This window comes from Pimephales promelas, chromosome 23 (genome assembly GCF_988280905.1).
Source record: "Pimephales promelas chromosome 23, fPimPro1.hap1.1, whole genome shotgun sequence".
In the NCBI taxonomy this organism is placed as follows: domain Eukaryota; kingdom Metazoa; phylum Chordata; class Actinopteri; order Cypriniformes; family Leuciscidae; genus Pimephales; species Pimephales promelas.
In genome coordinates, this window is record NC_142791.1 from 15,264,885 (window position 1) to 15,286,962 (window position 22,078).

General features: G+C 39.6%; 1 protein-coding gene across 1 annotated transcript in view; it reads left to right on the forward strand.

Moving 5' to 3' along the window:
• galt (galactose-1-phosphate uridylyltransferase) overlaps positions 1-18,040 on the forward strand; it is a 120,667-nt gene extending 102,627 nt beyond the window's left edge. Inside the window, exons 10-11 of the mRNA XM_039676693.2 lie at positions 11,786-11,940; positions 17,444-18,040. Coding sequence (XP_039532627.2) covers positions 11,786-11,940; positions 17,444-17,524 — 236 coding nt within the window. The 3' untranslated portion in view covers positions 17,525-18,040. The remainder of the gene's footprint in view (positions 1-11,785; positions 11,941-17,443) is intronic.
• Positions 18,041-22,078: the final 4,038 nt, after the last annotated feature.

Below are 22,078 nucleotides of genomic sequence, written 5' to 3' on the forward strand. Positions count from 1 at the left end.
CAGTACACACTGGAGTGGTGCAGCTAGTTTTAAGTGTATTCAATTCTATTTTGTCATAAAGTTGCTTCTTCGAATAGCTGTTGAGGTAAATCATCAGAAGAGGATCGCTTTTAGTTACCCACCATAACCTCCTGCCTCTTATCCTTAGTCGCCGGGATCCACAGGCCATTTCATACCCGACAAATGAATTATCCTCTTAAAAGGGATGGCATCGTCCCTAATATGCCATGGTCAGGCTTGTCTGAATAAGCAGCCAGGCATATTAAATCATTCTTCCACAGATATTAGGTCTATTCTGTCAGAGAAACACTTAAAACACCAGGGCGGGCTGCAGTTTTCTTCATGCAATGTGTGAGGTCTGAAACATCCACATATTCTGTTTTTTTTTTTTTTTTTTTTTTTTGAGACTCTTGTTTTGTGTTATTCTTATATTTAAATCTCTTTGCTTCTGTCTGAATCACATTTGTCACCTTGGATCAAATTGAGACCAATGACTCCGATATATTTTACATCTGTACAACCTCCAAAATAACAGAAATCACATACTTCTCTATCCATAAGTTTCCGAGGGGCGCTCCTTTAAAAAATAAAGTGGGTGATACTTCCGGTAAGGCGGCGGAAGTAGCATTCCAATGGTATTTTGTGTGTTAGTTAGCAAAGAGGCTAGCTGTTTTTCTGAGAATTATTTTACTATTTAAAGACGCAAATCTTTATGAGAGATGTCGTTACGGAGCTCAGGGACAACATGTGCTGTTCGCGGTTGTATGTATAACCGGACTAAACTAATTCAGTGGCTTAAACGTGATTGTTGAACATAAGCCGAAAACGAAATCAGAGTGATCCTGCCAACGACTGTAACGTTAGTTTCCATCACCTCCCAAAAGACGACGAATCTTCCTGTGTACATTTGTTTAAATTCTTAATATTCTATAAACTCTATCAGCATGTGTTTGGCTGTTCGCTACTGATGTTACACCTAAACTCAGGATCAAAGCCTGTGTTGACAGAATACCAAATGTGCCAGTTAATGTATTCAAGTAGCACATTCACTTACTTTTGAATAAACTCCAAAGCACAATGACTAAGTGTGTATTTTTTATTTTAATTGTTTGTCAGCTCACACAACTGTCTGTCGCCATGCCTTGATGAGTATTGATTATTAATAATGTTATTATAATACTCCCAACCAAGTAACTGCGGAGGGTAAAGGTACTATTAGTTCACCCTTTTTAATTTCGTTGAGGTTGTGTTCCCACATCGTTAGCTAGTTTGGATCGCTATAACTTGAATGACTGTCAACTGTTGAATGAACGAGTGTGAAGTACTGTATGTCAAGTCGCGCTTTGTTTACTTCGAACCGGAAGATGCGCCCACTTTTGACGCAAGGCCTTATGGGGCGTAGGAAACTTGTGGATATTGTAGGCGAAAAATACTTTCACATTATTTTATTTGAGATCAGTGTTGTAGTACTCGAGACTCGGACTCGTCTCGGACTCGGTCTCGAGACCATATTTTAATGGTCTTGGTCTTGTCATGGACTCGTGTCCATTTGGACTCGGAATTGACTCGTACTCGAACATTTTTTTTTTAGGACTCGGAATTATTCCCGAGTCCACTCGAGTTCAATTAAAAATATTTTTCATGATTATTAATGTATGTTAATAAAATATTTTTTTAAATTGATTGACACGCCCAGTGATTGGTGATTTTCTAGTGCGCAACTGCGCATGACAAATTGTAATAAAATTACTTTTAATACCACCTACTATGTGGCCTTTTTACCCTAAACTGATCATATTTTTTAAACTCTAAGTAAATTCAGTAAAAAAAAAGGATTTCTCTAAGTAAATAAAAGTAAATTAGGTAATCAACCCTCACTGGTCTCGGTCTCGATTTGGACTCGACCGTCTCTGGTCTCGGACTTGACTCGGACTCGACTCTCTCTGGTCTCGGTGTTGACTCGGACTCGAGTGAGGTGGTCTCGACTACAACACTGTTTGAGATCTTAAAAACGTAAAGTTTCTCAAACTACGTTTTATATGTTTTAAAACATGTATCACATATCCTATACTAAAGATCTGATCATGACCTCGATCAACCTTAATTCAAATGTTGAGTCATTGATCTCCGATCCCCCAATTCTGTTTAAGGTGTGTTCCAACTACAGGGGAATCACACTTCTCAGCCTCCCCGGGAAACTCTATGCCAGGGTACTGGAGAGGATAATACGGCTGATAGAATTTAGGGGAATTTTCCTCCCAGTTGTGGATAACTGGACCAGCTCTACCCTCTTCAGGGTGCTGGACGGTTCATGGGAGTTTGCCCAACCAATCCACATGTGCTTTGTTGATTTAGAGAATGCATTTGACTGTGTCCCTCGCAGCGTCCTTTGGACTCCAGACTTGTTCCCGGTGCATGTCGGATTCCTGCAGGGCTGCCCTTTGTCGCCGGTTCTGTTCATATCTTTTATGGACAGAATTTCTGGGGCTGGAGGGTGTCAGGTTTGGGGACCACACAGTTTCGTCTCTGTTCTTTGCGGATGATGTTGTCGTGCTGGCCCCATCAGATCAGGACCTTCAGCATGCACTGGGACGGTTTGCAGCCGAGTGTGAAGCGGCTGAGATGAGAATCAGCACCTCCAAATCCAAGGGGTTGCCCGTTTCAGGTTGGTGGAGAGTTCCTACCTCAAGTGGAGGAGTTCAAGTGTCCTGGGGTCTTGTTCACGAGTGAGGGAAGGATGGAACGGGAGATTGACAGATGGATCGGTGCAGCTTCTTCAGTAATGCGGTCGATGTACCAGTCTGTCATGGTGAAAAAAGAGCTGAGCTGCAAGGCGAAGCTCTCAAGTTACCGGTAAATCTACGTTCCTACTCTCACCTATGGTCATGAGCTTTGGGTCATGACCGAAAGGACAAGATCCCAGATACAGGCGGCCGAAATGATCTTTCTCTGCAGGGTGGCTGGGCGATCCCTTTGAGATAGGGTGAGAAGCTCGGTCACTCGGGAGGAGCTCAGAGTAGAGCCGCTGCTCCGCCACATCGAGAGGGGTCAGCTGAGATGGCTCGGGCATCTGTTCCGGATGCCTCCTGGACGCCTTCCCGGGAATGTGTTCCAGGCACGTCCCACTGGGAGGAGACCCCAGGGAAGACCTAGGACACGCTAGAGGGACTATGTCTCCCAGCTGGCCTGGGAACGCCTCGGTGTCCACCCGGAAGAGCTGTCTTACACCGTGTCCTAACTACATGTGACGCAATAAAATTCCAGCGACAGCAAGTGTGTCTGTCCACACTGGACACGACACGACGGTGAGACGCCACACATTCAGGACAGCGTGTGAAAGCGTACTGCTGGCCCGTACTCGCATTGGAAAAGGGTAAGGACATAATCAAATCAAGAAATAGCATTATTACAAATCAAAACATTTACAAAATATACTCATTGACTAATTTCGTTATGAAGTAGAGTTGTATGTTTGCATAAAATTCATTTTGAACGTTATATTACATGCTTTCAAAATCTGAGGTAAATTATCCGTTATTGCTTGTGGCACAGTGACCTATTTTTAACTAAAAATAAATAATATGTACTCATAACCAGTGTAATTTCTTCATTCTGTCAGCCGCGACGTCGCAGAAATAGGTACCGTTTCTAAATTAGAAACTTTGCGTGTCGCCGTCGCGTCTGGTTAGGACAAAAACTCTGATTAACATGGAAAAGATACCTTTTATTGCGTGTCGCGGCGGCGCGTGTAGTTGGGGCGCGGTGTAAGGAGAGCGAAGTCTGGGCATCTCTGCTTAGAATGCTGCCCCCGCGACCCGGACCCGGATAAGCGGAAGAAGATGGATAACATTTCTGATATTCAGGCAGTCACTGAAACAAAATCTAAGAATTTATGACATGTTAAAAAAAAAAAAAATTACAAATAATACTCACAAATTCCTAGTTAATGGGATAATGTAAAGTAGAATCTTCTTGATTTTGACACTTTTATTAATGTATTATTCCGCTATTATAAAGCTATATTATAAGCTATATTCTTTTCTTTTTTTACACACTTTTTTTTAGCAAAAATGTTCCCTTAACTGAAGAATCAACAACATATGGCTCACGTGTATATTAATAATCTGTGTGTGTTGTATCATTTCATAGCGCTCACATTTGTTCATTGATGTGCCATACACCCAACTAAAGATGGCGACTCTCCAAGGTGCCTTTTAGTAAAGATGTCGAGTCTCAATTGGAGCTGAGAGCAGCTTACAGAAGTGTGTGTGAGAGGAGGATACGGCTGAACAGAAGTTTGGCTCTCAATGCTTCCCTTCACAGGGGCTGGGAGGAACTGAGAGAACATGGAAAATCAACGTTTCAAGGAATTGTGCTCGACATTGAAGGCTTCATTAACAATGTGCTTCAAGAGACGCATAACTGTGAAATGAATCAACTCATTTATCAACTCATTTTTATTATAGCCTTCATCAACTGGTAAAAATAGTTTACACAAGTAACACAAATCTGTGTTGAGAGATAATTAGAGTCAGCTTTGAGGAATGTTACTTTTATTTAATAATGTGTTATATTATTGTGTTAGTCCTAATATCCATCCATTTATATGTTTATTTGTGTAAAAGAATAATAATCACGTAAATAGCCTGGGGCAGGGTACCTAGTGTATAGCTAAAAATATGTAATATTTAAATTCATTTGATTTAGAAATATACTCTAAGCAACAAGTATGTACTAAAATTATCTGTTTATTTAAACTAGTAATTTGCTAGAACTATATTATTCTGTCTCAGTGTTTATATTGGAGCTAAAATGTTAGTACATGCAAATTTCACAAACGAATCCTCATTGCGATACCACCTTCAAATACCTTTATCCCTGATACAATCCAAATAGCTTTCTTTTCCCAGAAGAACCCCCCATATTGGCCTGATTACATTTCAAATTCACTGTTTTGATAAGACCATGCCATGCATAGTAAAAAAAGAAGAAGAAGTAGAAGAAAAGTAAACAATAAAAGCCCTAGAGATGAGAACTGGCATTTCTCCTAAGCTTTGCATCATGGGTATGAAGTCTCAGATTAAGTTGGGAACAAGCTATTTTTATTAGGCCTGTTTACAAGCCACAGTCTGTTAGGGATGGTTGAAGGGGTGAGGCGAGGACTCAAGAATGCAGATATAGGCTTTTTATTCATCAAAATTAAATAAAACAAACAAATAAACTACCTTGTGGGGAAACAAAACATGAATGGCTGGACAAGGCAAGGTAAGGCAAGAAACAATAGGTCAACATGACACACAAGGATAATAAATATGGAGAGCAAACAGATAACAAGGAAGTACAGGTGGGGAAAATGTAGGGATGCACGATATATCGGCCAGCATATCGGTATCGGCCGATATATGTTCATTTTTAATGTTATCGTTATCGGCCTGGTAAGAAAATGTGGCCAATATATTAAAGCCGATAAATAATGTATTGTTCCCTTCAGCTGAGACACTTATTGAGAACTGTTTATGTTTTTTTAATTTCTTGAAATATGATTGAAATCTCTTCAAAAAATGAAAATACGGTTCGGTACAACATGTGCAGCGCAAATCTGTTATATCGGCTACATAACACTATAATGAGAACATCATTATAATTGTCTGCTTGAGACATGGATTTAATTGTGAGACTTTTGTTTTTGTAATCAGACTCTCAAAATTAGATACAAATTTGGATTTAAGTTTATCGGCCGATATATCGGTTATCGGCTTTCAAATATAAAGAATTATCGGTTATCAGTATTGGCCAAAATTTTCATATCGGTGCATCCCTAGGAAAATGAATCAATAATCAGATGACAAGAAGGATGGGGTTATACAGTAGACAGGACTCGAGCACATAAGACAGAAACAGACATGACAAGCCATTTGCTCACACAGCAAACATGACACAAACAAATCAATCCTGGCTCTTCAAAGCTTTGAGGAGAGTTTGAAGCCCAAAAAAGTACATCCATCAATCCATCATAAAAGTTATCCATATGACTCGCTCCTAGGGTCAAAATTCTTAGAAAATTCGTAGAAATGTGGGCGTTTACTCTTACAATTAAAGAAAAAAACAAAAATGTAAAAGATAATTTTTGTGTACATAAAGATATTCTGGAATCCGGCTTGTCGCGTAGATGTTCTGAGTTTTAACCTCTCGCACAAGCAGATCTGTTTCCTCTGTGGTGGAGCGTTCAGTTTTCCTCTTGCAAATTCCGCCATTTAAATAGCGAATCCATCATGGCGCAAGCAAAACTGGCTTTTAAAGGGAATGGGAGATGAGACTCTGATTGGCTTATTGCATGTTACGCTCAAAACACACCCATTACTCATTAAGAGAATAGGGACAACCCTTTTAGACCATGCACCGGGAGCGCCGACCATTTTTCCCGTCTTTAATCTAGCAAAAGTGGATTCGAACACGACCTAAGTGCACTTCCGCCATGCGTTTTTAGACCATCACTAAGCAGTTACATTAAAAAAAAATAAAAAATACCCTCAAAACCCTTAGAAATCACATAGCACAAACCAGGCAGTTTTGGAAAGACCAAGTACCACTCGTATTTTCTTCAGAAAACAAAAAACTAGTTATACATATGTAAACATCCTGATGGATTTTCTGGATGTCAGTCTTCCCATGAGCACAACAGATTCCAGCAGTGAGAGTCTCGATGTCCTGACCTCCTGATGCTAGAGAACATCTAGTATCTGATGGACAGGGGGTTTGACACAGTCCCGATGAACTCAATGATTGTTCAGTACATGGTCGGCATGTCCACCTCCTACAGCGTGTGTGTGAGCGAGTCTCCTCTGATACAGATAACTTATGAAGAGAGCTGGAGATTTTTTCGAGGAGATAATATGTTTCTTTTCTCTCAGTAATAGAGAGCCAAGTCAGAAGATTACAGAAAGTGATGAGTGCAAGCTGTCCAGGACATATTTCACTTCAAAAACCAATCGTAGGAAATAGAATTTACAACCGTTTTTAGTTTTAGGAGACCCCGACTTTGATTTAATGTTTGGAAAAGTGGAAAGTCACATTTAATAAAAGACGCCAGTACACATCGCGTCCCATGAAAAGCTTGTTATTTTGTTTCCAATGGAGCTCATTAGTTTGGGGAAAGGAAATATTTGTTTTTTTGTTTTTTGTTTTTTTGTCACTGAAGGCACAAAGGCATTCTGATGAGCCGGGGAGGTAGCGTTAGCGGGCTAATTAGCACAGCTCTGTTGTGTGTTAGCAGCATGGCAACTTTTACCGTTAATGAGACACTCTTGCTGATGTCACCTTATGGTCTTGCTTAATTTGTTTCCTTGAATAAGTTTTACTTTTGAAAATATAGGTAAAATTTTCTGACTGAATACAAGTATTAGACTTTTCACACTTGAAATAGTTCATCATTCTAAACCCCGGGGAAACGGAACCCTGAGTTATCTTGATTTAAGTTTCACACTGCTCGAAATTTACCCAATTAATTAACTATTAACTATTAACCCTCGGAATTCATAAACTGACTTTTCACATTGTGCGTCCTTAAACTTGTTTAATGTTATTATTTGCATATTTGCAATGTCAGTATCATTGATTGGACAAATGTAGCATGCAAACTGTTTACTATGACTGTTCGATTCTGAAATATTAGATTCTGAATTGGTGAACTCGATTCCAAAAATCGATTTCTCACTGTTGTTTGTAGGAACATGTTCACCTATTCTTGCGTGTCCACGTGATACGAATTCTCATTTTTTGATTTATAGATCAATATTTATCTTGTTTCATTTTCAGACTGTAGATGGGTCTTTAGCTTTTTTGTTGTGCATTATGGAATTAAATTCTCCTTGATGGATAGATACACCTCAGTGTAATTTATTATCACGAGATATCATTACTGTTTTTATTAATATTTTTAAAATTAGTATTTAATTCAAATGTAGCTTTTATTTTTGTATTGGTATTTGTATTTTTTCTTTTTAGGTTTCGGAATTTTTCTTGTTGTTGTTTTTTTTTTTGGGGGGGGGGGGGTGGCTTGTCAAATATGTCTAAATGTCTATGATTTAATAGATAATCATGCTACAATGTATCTTCAGAATATTCCTTATGGTAAAACTTCAAGACCAATTGTCCGGCGGCTCACTGGGTTTTGTATCTTGGCTCACAAGAGGGTTTGTTGACATCAGAAAAAGAAATTTGTTTGGGACGATGAAGCAACTACTTACCTGTTTCACATTTTTCACATCTCTTTTTTTCAGTGGGGAAACTTATAAAAGAATATTTACCTCGAACAAATGCCATTTCATAATGATTCTCTAAAATAGCAGATAAAGGAATATCGAGGCATGTCAATTGAAGGCTAAGAGAAGACAAAGACCACACGATCAGCAAGAGCCAGTTGGCTTTCAGTCTATTCTTGCATGTAGAACAGGTTTTAGCTTTCACCACTAAAGGCTTTTTAAGCTTAGTATGGTCTGTATACAATAAACAGCTCCTCTTTCTTTTACAGCAAGAAATGTAATGCATTTCATATTTCAAATGTATTCAGTATGTTGGAGGCCTCTTTTGTGGATTTATATATTTAGCTGGAGAACCAGTCATGGCACATTATTTAGACTGCACAAATTACCAGCCAGTCACTGTAACTAGTGGAACTTTTCAGTCCTGAAATCCCGCTTTTACTGTCAATTAAGTTGTTTGTGTTTTGGACATTTCTGCACAGTGGTGCAAATTGAGAATTATTAGATAGCTTCAGTCTTTTCCAAACAAGTAAACATATAGTGTAGCTTTGTGGATATGTAATGTCAAGACTTTAATTGAATAAAAGCTCTAAAAGCATACCTTGAATTCAGCTTGTTCGTCATGGAGGGGACATATTTCTGTATACGCAAAAAAATAGTTCCTATTTTTATTGAGAGCAAACTTCAGATCAACTTTTGCATTATATATTAGCGAGAGTCTGCTCTGTTTTGATGCACTATTGTCACTGCTAATGAGGCAACCAAAATTAGTAGTGCTTCAGCCTTGATTTTAATTGGCGGTTGTGAAAACGAAGTGTGTGTGTGCGCGTGTGCATGTGTGTGTGTTAATTATACTATTATAATTATTAAAAATATACAAAACATAAAACATACATGGCAACCTTAACAGTTATGAAGAAAACTCTTGTCTGAACTCAGTGTTTAGAAGAAACCTACAAAACCACTATTGGAGAAAACATTTGTGCAACTGGAGTTTTGACTCAAAGTTATTGACTCGATGATACTTGTGACAACTTCATCATGCGAAAAATAGCCCTGATCTTCCACTTATTATTCCATATCGTTTTATTGATCTGACATATTTGATTTGTGTTCCTGAGTGCAAAGACTTCAGCAAAAGTTGGGTGGTTCATTATTATTCATTGATATTCGTGAATCATAATAATGGTACATGTTAGACGTATGAACAATCCAATTGCACGCAATGTTCCCAATTGTATTAGAAGCGATGACATCACTGTAATTGGTATTGTAGAGCTCGGCTCACCTTGATATTCTTGGCCATTGTGCCGAGTGTTTTTACACGTTTAGACCGTTTAAATTAGGTACAGCGTTGGATAATCTGAGCCTTTTATTATTTTCACTGGCACAGATGAAAATGGCCGCTAGCCAACGATCTCTACGTTCCTTCGCACTGAATTGAAGTAACCCCTGAGAGACGAGAACCAAATGTAAAGCAGGAACGTCAACAAACGCGGGAAGAAACCCAAGACGGGCCAAACAAAAGATATGTGTGTGCATGTGAGTGCTGGGAAGAAAGACCCCGATCCAAAACCTGTAACATCCAGCTAGCATGAGGCGGTCGAGAAAATGCCAGCAAAGGAAATGAACAGCCGTTTGACTGGAGCAGTCGGGATGAATCTGATTTAACTTGCATGATACGCTTTTCATTCATTACATGGGGATAAGAGAGGGGGATCTGGGATTGGGCGGACTGCCAAACCACTGGTTCTCACAGCCATTTTAGAACTTAATATGCACCGTGAAACCTTAAAGAGATGTCTCACAATAACACTGGCATCCGAAGGTTTTCAGGCCTTGTTATTGTACATTGGCTGGGTTCTTAATGAAGGATTTAGTTGCTGTGGTTTATTCTGTTCAGCATATTCAGCTTTGATGTATTTCTTTTGTAAGATAGATGGATGCCAAGTCAATTTGATCGGAATGAATCACGTACGAATGGATTTTTTAAGGGGTTCTGAGAATGACCTCCATCGGGATAACTGGCTTTTTTTTTTTTTTTTGATCTGTTGCTGAAAATGAAACACATAGTAAACTTAATGAGCCGCCGCATTCTGCGTCTTAACTTCTTAATGGAAACGACTGAACTTTCATTTCCTTGCAAAGATCACATCTGTTCAGTCGACAGAGGTCGTGACATCATTCTAGAATTAATATGACTTTAAACTTGACCCTATTACTTTCTTGATAAATGTTCTTGGTCTTATTTGATAGAGTACATCATGGAAAGTTATTCCAAAAAACGTTTGTCTTTGTAATTTTTTGTCAAATAATTGTATTATTGTAGGTAATCTTTTCCTGTTTTATGCAGTGGTTTAAGGCCCTGATATACTCACAGAGAAGTTAAAACGGTAAAAAGAAGTTTGAAATACCTTTGCTGTGATATACTGTTAGCAAACATCATGACACCGTCCACCTATATCACCCTGGATTTCTAAGACCCAGGACATGTAATGATATTAATTTTTCTGCCTGCTTTGCAAAACGTGCTGAAGATGCGTCATAAAAGTCATGACTTGAAACAATATCACCTGTTAGAACATGCAGACACTAAGGCCACGCCCACACGAAGCCGGTGGGTTTCCTATCCGATTTTTTTTTTCCTCGTTCTAAAAAAAAAAAATCCGTCTCAAGAAATATCTGCGTATACACAAAACCACTGAAACCGACTGAAAACGGTGTAGTTTATATGCCAGACCAGTATGGGGCGCTGTTATTCTGCCACAGAGATACATGGAGAAGAAGACTTTGAGCATGTGCATAACCTTGCGCGCTGTATACGAACGAAGACGAAAATGGCGTGTGACGCAGCCGACACGTGATGTGATGACATCATCGTTTCACAAAATATACGGATTGGCTGTACATACGAAACCGCAAGGGTGTCAATTTCAGATTTGTCCACTTTGGGACCCGGTTTCAAAAAAATAGTGGTTTCACTCTCCCAAAACGCCGGATCCGTGTGTACGTAACGGCAATACGATAAAAAATGTATACGTATACAGCGAAACGAAATGTATTTATTTTTTTCAGGTAATATGACTGGAAATGTGTAAAGAATTCAAAAATGTTTTGAATGTTCTACCTTGTGAAATGTTCACTTGTTTGGGAAGTATTTGTCATGTTCCTACTGTACAATAAAGAGTAGTTTAAAAAACACAGTTAATGGTCTGGTTTCTACGTCTTTCACTTAGACGAAAAATATAATCATGATAATTTTTTGGGCTATATCACCTAGCCCTATTTGGACTACATTTTCATTCTCCCCACAATCCACTGCAAACTCGCTTTTAGGTCTGGCACTATTTTCTCATTTAAAATCCATTTCAAATTGGAAATATGTCACATTATGGAAGAAAATTGGGTTGGGCATACAGTATGTTGTTTTAAATTGAAATTGAATGCAGATATGATGATTCTCTTAATAGTGTCCAATAACATTGCATTATGTGTGGTAACAGTTGTGGTCTGTTACACTCCAGGGGCTCCGACAGGAAGTTATCTAAAGGAAGACATGAGCCACTGGCAGCTGCACGCTCACTACTATCCTCCTCTACTGCGATCCGCAACCATACGCAAGTTTATGGTTGGATATGAGATGCTAGCTAATGAACAGAGGGATCTTACACCTGAACAGGTATGTTTTCTTTTTTTATTTAAAGGGATACTCCACTTTTTTTTTGGAAATAGGCTCATTTTACCACTCCCCCAGAGTTAAACCATTGAGTTTTACCGTTTTCAAATCCATTCAACCTATTTTCTGATATTTAGAAGAATGTCAGTAACCAGACAGTTTCTGGTCTCATTGACTTCCATAGTAGGAAAAAAGTCAATGAGACCAGAAACTGTCTGGTTACTGATCACTCCTGGCTTATTTTTTCTCAGTCAGGAATACGGAGGGAGTACTCTGTGTTGGGCCGCATACCGAGCCCGGAGACCTCTCCTCGGACAGCACGCCAAATATGCATTTATTCTATCTGACTTATTTGTAAGTGTGAACTCGTGAATTCCTTAGCGACAAAGTCTAGAGAACATGCGCTGTTAACGGGCGCAATGCACTTTTTTTTTTAAACCCATGTCGAGCTCACGTCCTCTCCAAATCGGAAAATTGGTATTAATGGGTGTCGAGTAACTAATGATGAACGTATGGCGAACTGCACAGTTTCAATTGCTCACGCGGTGTGGTGGACTTCTGACAGTTGCAGTAACAGACAAGGTAGAGAGGTAGCTGTTATATTTGTAGATGTTATTAGACAGATTATTGTTATTTTATGAATTTATCATTTATAAATATTAAACAAGCAAAATATAATGATCTGTCATACACAATTTATGGCATTTAAAAAGTTGTAAAAATTTAAGTAGTAAATAAATACTTAAGGTACGCCAACATACTGAAGAGTTATGTAGAAATAAATAAAATAATCAAATTTAAAATAATATGTGTTCGGTTGTAGGTTCATACTTGATCGCATGTTTTATTGTTGTGCTGTCAAGTTGTCATGTTAACATGATCAGTTCCAGGACCTCGACACATTTTTATTTTAGATAATAATATGCTATCTGATTATTATCATTATCAGATTTTTTTGATAAAGACCAAATATTCTTCGGCTTTATGCAAAACGTAAATATGACAAATGGAATATCAGATCTCCTTCATTTCAAGTTCTTTGACAGATGAAAACTGTAACAATGTATCTTACATACACAATGTAACCTTGTTCTCACTTGAAATGTGTCCCCACATTAAGTCCTTAAATTTGAGGGTATTGGACCTGGAAAGTCCTTGAAAGGTCGTTGAATTTGATGTTAACTAAGTTGTGGGAACCCATATTCTTTTCATTTTAACATAACTCTTAGCAGACATTTTGGCTCTCCATAAACGTGCATCTGTGTCTACTCGCTTGATGGGAAATAAAAAGAGTAAGCAATGTCCTGTTTGGTCATAAAATCTGACAATACCATTTGGATCATGTCACAGGTTCTCGTTTACAGGCTGAGGTTTGGGTTTCAATTTAACGCCTTGGCAGACCTATAGATTGTACTCTTCTCCTGACTCGGGGGTGTTTTTATCTGTCTTTCCACTACATTTAGAGTTTCCACTAAGCTTTAGTTCTCCAATTATTCCTAGTTCAACACCCAAGATGTAGATAACCCATTTCTTAAGCCTGCCTTTTATGACCTAACATTACTCTGCCCCATTTCTCCAAAGACACAGGTTATAAATGGCTTCTGAAGTGGTTTTCCCGACAGCCGACGCTGTCAGATTTTTAATAATTGGCTAGTGAGGCGACTTTTGTTGTTTATCGCAAGGAGTCTTACAAAAGCGCTGTTATAATGTCACGCTTTTCAGTTTCTGACGTCTTCTTGCGGTACTGAGCTACTGTCCTCAGTACCGTTGGAAGAGTGCAGCGTTCGTTTAATTCACAATGACTCATATTTCCATTACTTCTGCACCTACTTCACCTGCTTCATTAATGTGTCCAGTCATGTGGGACTTACTTCCACCATCTAAGTGTTTCTGTCAGGCATACCCAGGCCAGGGTGACCCTGCTCAGTCTTATGCTGTCAAGTGAGGGAAGGGGTAGCCGAACAAGGAATTGAGTCCCCTATTTTCCTGTCTCGTTTTTCTCATTGGCCGCCGAAGGGAGGATAAGGGTGCAGCACGTTACGCTCTTGATTGATGCCCATCTGGATGTATTGATTGATAGCTTGATCAAATTACAGCCTTCCATCCTGAGGTTGTCAGGACACTGGCCGTCAACGCTGATCTGTCACGCTGTGACTCTGTCCGTCACACAGACTTGGGCCCAACCACCCCCACCCCCCTCCCGGCAGCAATCCGAGCCCTTTTCACACTCCTCGCAAACCCATTTCCCCCTCTAGCTTGTCCACCTGAATGTGAAATTTATCAGCAGGCACTGAGCGTTATCAGTCCTAAACCAGGACATCTGTTTTTCTCCGAGCTAAACGAGCGAGAATGGTTTGGGCTGCGATAAATTGTACTTTTAGTTATCTGTTGACCTGACCTCTGTCTACTGAGCTGGGTTGCGATTGGTGGGGAATTCAAAGCCGGGTTAGAGTGAGAGCAATGACCAGTCCCGATTTTACAAGCCAATATTGTGCTCCCGATGGACTCTGTTTACCCCTATAATTAGTATTAGCTTTAGTGTCATTCTGTGGTTCACCTCACAATACTATATTCTTGTTCTTAGACCAAGAAAAAGAGAAGTCTACGAGAAGATGAAACTGAGATAGGAATATAATTGGTTCCACAAGTTATCTGGCTGCTTCACTAGTGTTTTTGCCAACAAAGTTGAAGTTCAGAAGTTTCAGACTCTGATTTGGTGTATCACAGATAGACATAGACATATTTCAGCTTGAGTAATGGCTCATTCACATCAAAGACTATAACAACATCTATAACTATAATGTCTTATCTAATCTAATCTAAATCTAATTCTATGAAAATAGAGCATCACAGTCCCGCCCACAGCCGGTGCCGGAAGTAAAAATTCAATAAAATTTTTCCATTGACAGTTGGGATATAAGCCATTAAAACGTTACCATACATGGTAGACTTAAAACCAGCTACGGCTGTACTAAGTGATTGTATATGCTCCGCCAAAAGTTCATGGGGCACTAACCTTGTTTTAAGACAAATGCCTTTTATTCGCAATGTATTGGATAATTACTTCATTACCCACAATCCTGAACAATCCCACAATCCCACAGTGATGCATCTGATTGGTGGAAGTCGTGTAACGCGTCTGAAACCCCACTAAGGTACGTGACATACTGAAGATCGCGTAATAGAGAGCCTAAGTCCCTCCCCTTCTGGTCGACCACCATGGGACCTTATTTCGGAAAAATATTGAATGGTAGTCAATGGCGAGAGACAACAAATATTTTGATCTCGTTTGAATTGTGCCCTGAATTACACATATGATGTTTTTCAATTTAAAAGATACATTTTAAAGTAAAGAAAGTCGCAGTTTGATGTAAAACCGTTGAGGTATAAGACTGTGAAATACGTAATTACGAAGACTACAAACCCCAAAGGCGCACATTTTCTCTCAATGAATGAAGCTAACTTTACTGAGGCTATTGTCTGTCATTGTTTCTATAGTCTTACGTTATAATCGTAACGTTACGCCGTCATAGCTGAGTGTTTTGTACCAGACTGCACACACACGAGCAGCGGATCTCACTCGTTGTTTCGCTTCCCGGGAGATGTAGTTCATTGAGCGATTTTCACATAAAACTAAATGTTACTCTTCTGTTTTATGACAAACTGCGACGTTTTTGACTTTCAGAATTATCTTTTAAATTGACAAACATCTTATGTGTTTTCTCGCCATTGACTACCATTCATATTTTTTTCCGAAATAAGGTCCCATGAGCCGGAAGCGGAGGGGCGGGACTTAGGCTCTCTATGACGTAGGGCTAAGTTCATTGGTCACACTTTTGAGACGCCCCCGCGCCATTGGATGTGCAGTTGCCGCAGCGCAGCCTATGAGCGAGCCAGATGCTCAATGTTTTCGCATGTGCAGCTGCAAATGCGTTTTACATATAAGCTTCAGTAAATCGAGGAAAAGGAGTTTCCCTGCACATTCACTATATAAAATTCACTGGAGGAAAAAGTTCACGTGGCCGTCGTCAGATTTGGAAGTCACTCAAAAGGCTCTTTCACGGTGGCTTCAGTCGACTTTATTGAGTCGCGGTGGTTTATGGGAGGAGTAGTTCCTTTGCTCGGAAATGAAAATATGTACACAGGCTTGTACCCTTGACTTTTTTTTTTATTTTCTCTTCGTTTTTTTCACTCGAAATGATATATTGTATGCTTATGAGTTCAGCCGTAGCTGGTTATCCTCATACATGCTCTATTACTCTTTAGATATGGATTTTACGAAATGTCAATGGTAGAAATGAATGGGAAATTTACTTCCGCCACCAACGCTCTCTCAGGCTGTGGGCTGGATTGTGATGCTCTATAGGGAAGTCCGCACCACAAATAATGAAAATGATATGTTAGAAACACTTTCAGAATGTTCATTGACAGCCAATCAGAATCCACCTGACTTTAAAAAGATTGAGCATTTAAAGCAGCTGATGACAGTGTTCTAATTTTTAGGTGAAATACATAATACCATTAGTCCAGATTTGAATCTAGTTTGTGTAGCCATATTTAGAGTTTGCGTATCGTTGGTTCCTAACTGGTTCCCAGCACGCACAAGCACATATTCATACGCTATGGGTTATGTGGTGGGTGCTTTTTTTTTTTTTACTTTGGCGCTCAAACGTCATGACTGAACGGCTTTCGTTTGGAATATCGTGCTGAACCTCTGGGGCGATTTAATGTGCTGTAACATTTATTATGGCTTTATGAATGCGGCACTCCCATTGCGAGCCCAGCTGCCAGTGTTTATGAGACTGACCTCTCACTCAACGGCGGCAACAGCCTCCATCAACCCGTGCCACAGCAGCAGTTGCAAAGGAATTAAAGTGTTGTGGCTGAGAGATTGGATCAGGAAGTGACACAGCCGCTAGGAGGTTTAATCACACCCCTGCAGGGACTTATCTCTGGAGAGAGCGGGCGACTGGTGGTTCCTCTACTGTGAGCGCTAGACATGAATACTGAGTCTGTCATCGCTGGAGGGTCTGGGTCACACTGTGTGTTTTTCATAATGTGCTTTCACAGCAATCTGCCTTTTTTTGCCACAGTTTTATTTTTCGAATTGATGTCTCTATCCCAGCAAATTGTGGTCCAAGCACTTCTAGAGAACTGTCGGGGAGACTGGAGCAAGCTGTCACTTCAGTAAATATTTCTCAGCACAGGTTTATTTTATGCAAGTTAGTTTCTGGATACTGTATCTGAAAGTCTACAAAAATATCTATTCAACATTTCCACCATTTTTGACAGACAAAATAGATCACTGAACACATTTTGGAGACATGTTATTTTTTTTTTTTTAATTAAACATATTCTGCCAGATAAGCAGAGACTTCTATCAATTATCAAAAAAAAAAAATATATATATATATATATATATATATATTTGTGGTTGTTGAGTGTCTACAGTAACTATTTTTTCTGTTTCTTCTTTCTGTCTCTCTTCCTTTCCCCGTTTTCACAGGCTGCAGAACAGTTAAGAAAGCTCAGAGATGAACATTATAAGGTGGAAAAAACAGAAGGTGAAGGAGGGATGGAGAACTAAAAGAGTGTGACCTGTCGGCCACCTTCTGTGTCCAACGGCCAGATAATGAGAACATAAAACTGAGAGAAACAGATGGAGCTGTAAGACGACTCATCTGTTTTAGTGCAAAGAGTTTAAAACTTGAGCTAAATACTTTCTGATCCCCCTTTTTTTCTTTCCATTAAGTTAGAAGTTAAAATTGTCTCCCAAGTTTCAGTTTAGGGCTCTAAAGGCCAAACCATGGGAGCTGGTAATTGCTCAGTTGAGAGCCAAAGTGATTTTTCAGAAAAGTTTGAAAGTTGTAATCTTTGCTTATACTGAATGTGATACCAATGGCTTAATAGAATGCTGTGTGTTATTTCTATAGCTTTAAATTCTTTAATATTTTTTTTTTTCCTTTTTGGCCAAATAAATTTGTGAAGGACACATTGCAGACAATGGAAAAGTGTGCTTTAAAAGTGCCTGGAAACTATTGTAAACGATTTCCACGTGGACAAGTGAAAAAAAAAAAAAAGTTTAATAAATGAATGAAATGAATGAATGAGGCATGTGTATAGCGCTTTACTTTGTACTACTGTACACCCAAAGGACTTTACAATCATATCAGGGAGTCTCCGCTCAACCACCACTAGTGTGCAGTATCCACTTGGATGAAGTGACGGCAGCCACAGAACAATGGCGCCAGTGCGCTCGCCATTAGATGGAGAAGAGAGAGAGAGAGAGAGAGAGAGAGAGAGAGAGAGAGAGAATTGAAAGAATGGGGATTATTATTAGGAGGCCATGATTGATAAAGGCCAATGTAGGGAATTCAGCACAACAAGTGCTATGGGATTTTTTAATGACCACAGAGAGTCAGGACCTTGGTTTAACGCTTTACCCAAAGGATGGTGCTTGTTACAGTATAGTGTCCCCATCACTAATACCTCTTCCAGCAGAAAGACCTCCTCTCCCAGGAGGTTTCCCATCCAGGTACTTGCCAGGCTCAACCGAACTCTCGGGCAACTACCCAAGAAACCCGAGACACCATAAATCAACACCTTAGCAACCATTCAGAACACATCGCATTCGTAACTCCATAGAAACACTCTAGCAACCATTTAGCTTCCATGCAGAACACCCTAGCAACCATCTATACCACTTTAACAACTGCTTAGCAAAACCCTGGAAAATCTCCTAACACAGTATAAACCACTTAACCATCTCTAACAACCCGCTATAACAGCCTAGAAACGACTTAGCAACCACATACAACTTAGCAACTGTCTAACATATCTCAGGTAGCTATTCAAAATATGCAAAAAAAAACAACATATATCAACACCTGAGCAACCATTTAGAACACCTAGAAAACTCCCTAGAAAAACTCTAGCAACCATTTAGCTTTCATTCAGTACACCATAGCAACCACCTAGAACACTTTACTATTTGCATAACTAGCAACACGTGACTTCTTGTTGACGTTTAAAGTATCTTCAAACAAAACGGAGGCTAGATAGACCCGCCCTCCTCCTCATCTGCGCACTGACCCCCCAAACCCCACCCCCATGGCCTTCTTGTCAGTTATTGGCTGGAACAGTTTGTTATGTTTCGTGGAGCGGGTTGCCGCAGTTTGTTTTTGTTGCCATTTGTGGAGCCTGGGCTGTCTGCATAGACATGTTTTTTTACAGTGTGTTTAGGGGACAAGCAGCTAGCGGATAGTGAGGAGATGTTTGCTGAATGTTTGGGCCTAAAAACGTGTGACATCACTTAGAGCACCTTTAACAAACACAGAACACCCTAGCAACCTCTTAACAAGTCCTTTGAATTTCCTTGCTACCACCTAAAAACACAGTATAAATCACATAACCATGCCTAACAACCACCCACCTACAACTTAGAAAAGGTCCAACAACTCTCAGGCAAGTACCCAAAACACCATAGAAACCATATATCAACACCTTAGAAACCACCCCAGCATCAAGTTCTGCACAGACAAGTACCACTGAAAATGTAAAACCCAGTCAAATGTTATTTTATTTATTACTAGCAACAAATTTCTGCTGTACACACCGTCAATGTCTAACTTTGCTTTCTGTAGCCGTTAAAACGGAAAGCGTAATTCACGGCCTCGGGGTAGCTCGCTTAATGAGGGAAATGTGTTCAGCGGATCAGTTTTCCTTTTCCTGCACCGCACCTGCCGAGCTGCAGTTCCGTTTATGCCAGCGCTCAAATGTCTGACATTGAGAGGCGAAACGTTTTTCTTGTCAAGCCAATTTACAGTGGCATAACAGAAGGTCTCTCTCCCACGCCAGGTGCTCCATCATTCTCTCTGTCAGTGATTCTCAGTGTACTTAAGAACGTGAGCGGGCCCAGTCTGTCTGCCGCGGCATCCATCTGTTCAGGTGTCTGTTGTCGCAGAGAACGAGGGGCGAGGATTGTTCGGAGCAGACGCCGGGGACGGGTGAGCTCTTCAACATGCTCTGGTGAAACCATGAATCATAAAGAAACTACCTTTGGGTTCACTGTGCTTTTGTTGTCGTAACACTGGAAAGGAAGTTCATAGAAAATGGTTCCTTCACGTCGACTGCAGTTGGTCTAATGCACAGATCCCACATTTTGACATTATTTCCCCCCCATCTGTTTACCCTCACTTACATAGACGTAACTGTCAGACCGTGCAACGCTGTGCTGTCCAAATTGATCTGCACAAATTCGTTCAGTGCTGTCTATTGGGCTCATGTTGACATTGGTGTGTGCCATGTTGTTTAGTCCCTCTTTTAGACCATGATAATTGACATTTTTCATTTTGATTTACATTAAAAATGTTCAAATCAATGACTTATACATTAGACTGTCCTTTATATATAAGTAAAATAATAGTCCTGATAACAATAAAAACTGTCCTGAAGTATTACTGAGAAAAAAAGCCTCATTAAAAGAAATAAACCTAATAAAGTAGTTTGGCAATATCTTTCATTTTTATTTTTTAGAACAGTATTTATATCGCTTTTACCTCATGTAATCACAGTGACGTCCAAGTGATCTGAATCAGTTGTTCAGTGTCCAACTGAACCGAACTGAATCAGTTCAATGTTACGCCGGAAGTGATCGCTTGCGTGTGACGTCACTCAATATTTACACAGAGATTTCGGAAGTTTTACCTTTTACTAAACATATTTAGATATACCGAAATCGTCTTCCATTGCGGTTTCCCGTATATCTAAATATGTTTAGTGAAAGGTAAAACTTCCGAAATCTCTGTATAAACAAAGAGTGATGTAGATCATTTTGCCGTCAGATTTTCGTTTTCTCTGTTCGTTTTCTCACACAAACCGCTCATTTCGTGTCTTAGGCCATCAATGTGTACTTACATTTACGAGTCATTAAATCATGTTTAATTTTGACTTCTCTGTGCATGCTTTTTGGTGGACCCCCTTAGCCTCCAGTGTATGACTGATAGACAACAACGGTTTGACTGAAAAATGTCAAAATTTAAAATACTATGGAAACAAAGACACCTACATCTTGGATTCCCTTGAGGTAAGCTAAAACATATCGAAATTTAATTTCAAAGTGAACTATCCCTTTAAAATCATGTTATTCGCCCGAAAAAATATTTTTCACAAATATTATATTAAAATATGTATATTTCGAATAATATTTAAAATATATTATATAAAGGTATAATTTATTTTTTATTTTAAAATTTAATTTAATTTATTATTTTTATATTTACACTAAATCACTATATACGTAGATACTCTATAAGCAGACACTTATATCCAAAGCGAGAACAATAGAGGCAATCAAACCAACAATAGGGTAACAATATGCAAGTGTTGTGACTAGTCCCAGTCATTCTAGCACAATACATATAGCACAGTATACAGTATGTAACCAATTAAGTGTTAGTATTATTGGGTCAAGTGATCATAAACCACTGATCATCGGTTCCTGGCTGTCCTGGATGGAGTTATGGTTGATGGACCCAGCTGAATATAGAAGTTGCGCTGAAGTGTTGAGTTGGCAGGGACCACAAGCAGACCTGTCTTTGCAAGAGTAAGGTGAAAGTGGTGGTCCTTCATCCAGCAAGAAATATCTGTCAGGCAGGCTGAGATGCGAGCAGCTACAGTGAGATCATCCGGCTGGAATGAGAGGTAGATTTGTATGTCATCGGCATAGCAGAGATAGGAAAAACATGTTTCTCAATGACAGATCCTAGTGATGACATGTAGATGGAGAAAAGAAGTGGTCCAAGCACTGAGCCCTGAGGCACCCCAGTTGCTAGATTGCGACTTAGACACCCTGGAGGACCAACTTAAAAGGTAAGACTGAGATGCCCTTCGTCATGAGGGTTGACAGGAGGATATGGTGGTTAGCGATGTCAAAAGCAGCAGACAGATCCCACAAGATGAGTAGATGAGTGATTTTGTGAGTCATGAACAGATTACTATTCCAGTTCATTTGTCACTCTGGAAACGGAAGGTTAAGTGAAGCACATTGTGGGAGACAGTCATCACTTATGTGCTTTGTTATGTAGCGCACATTTTGCTAAATGTCCCAAACATACATAAAATGCTCATACGATACACAGAA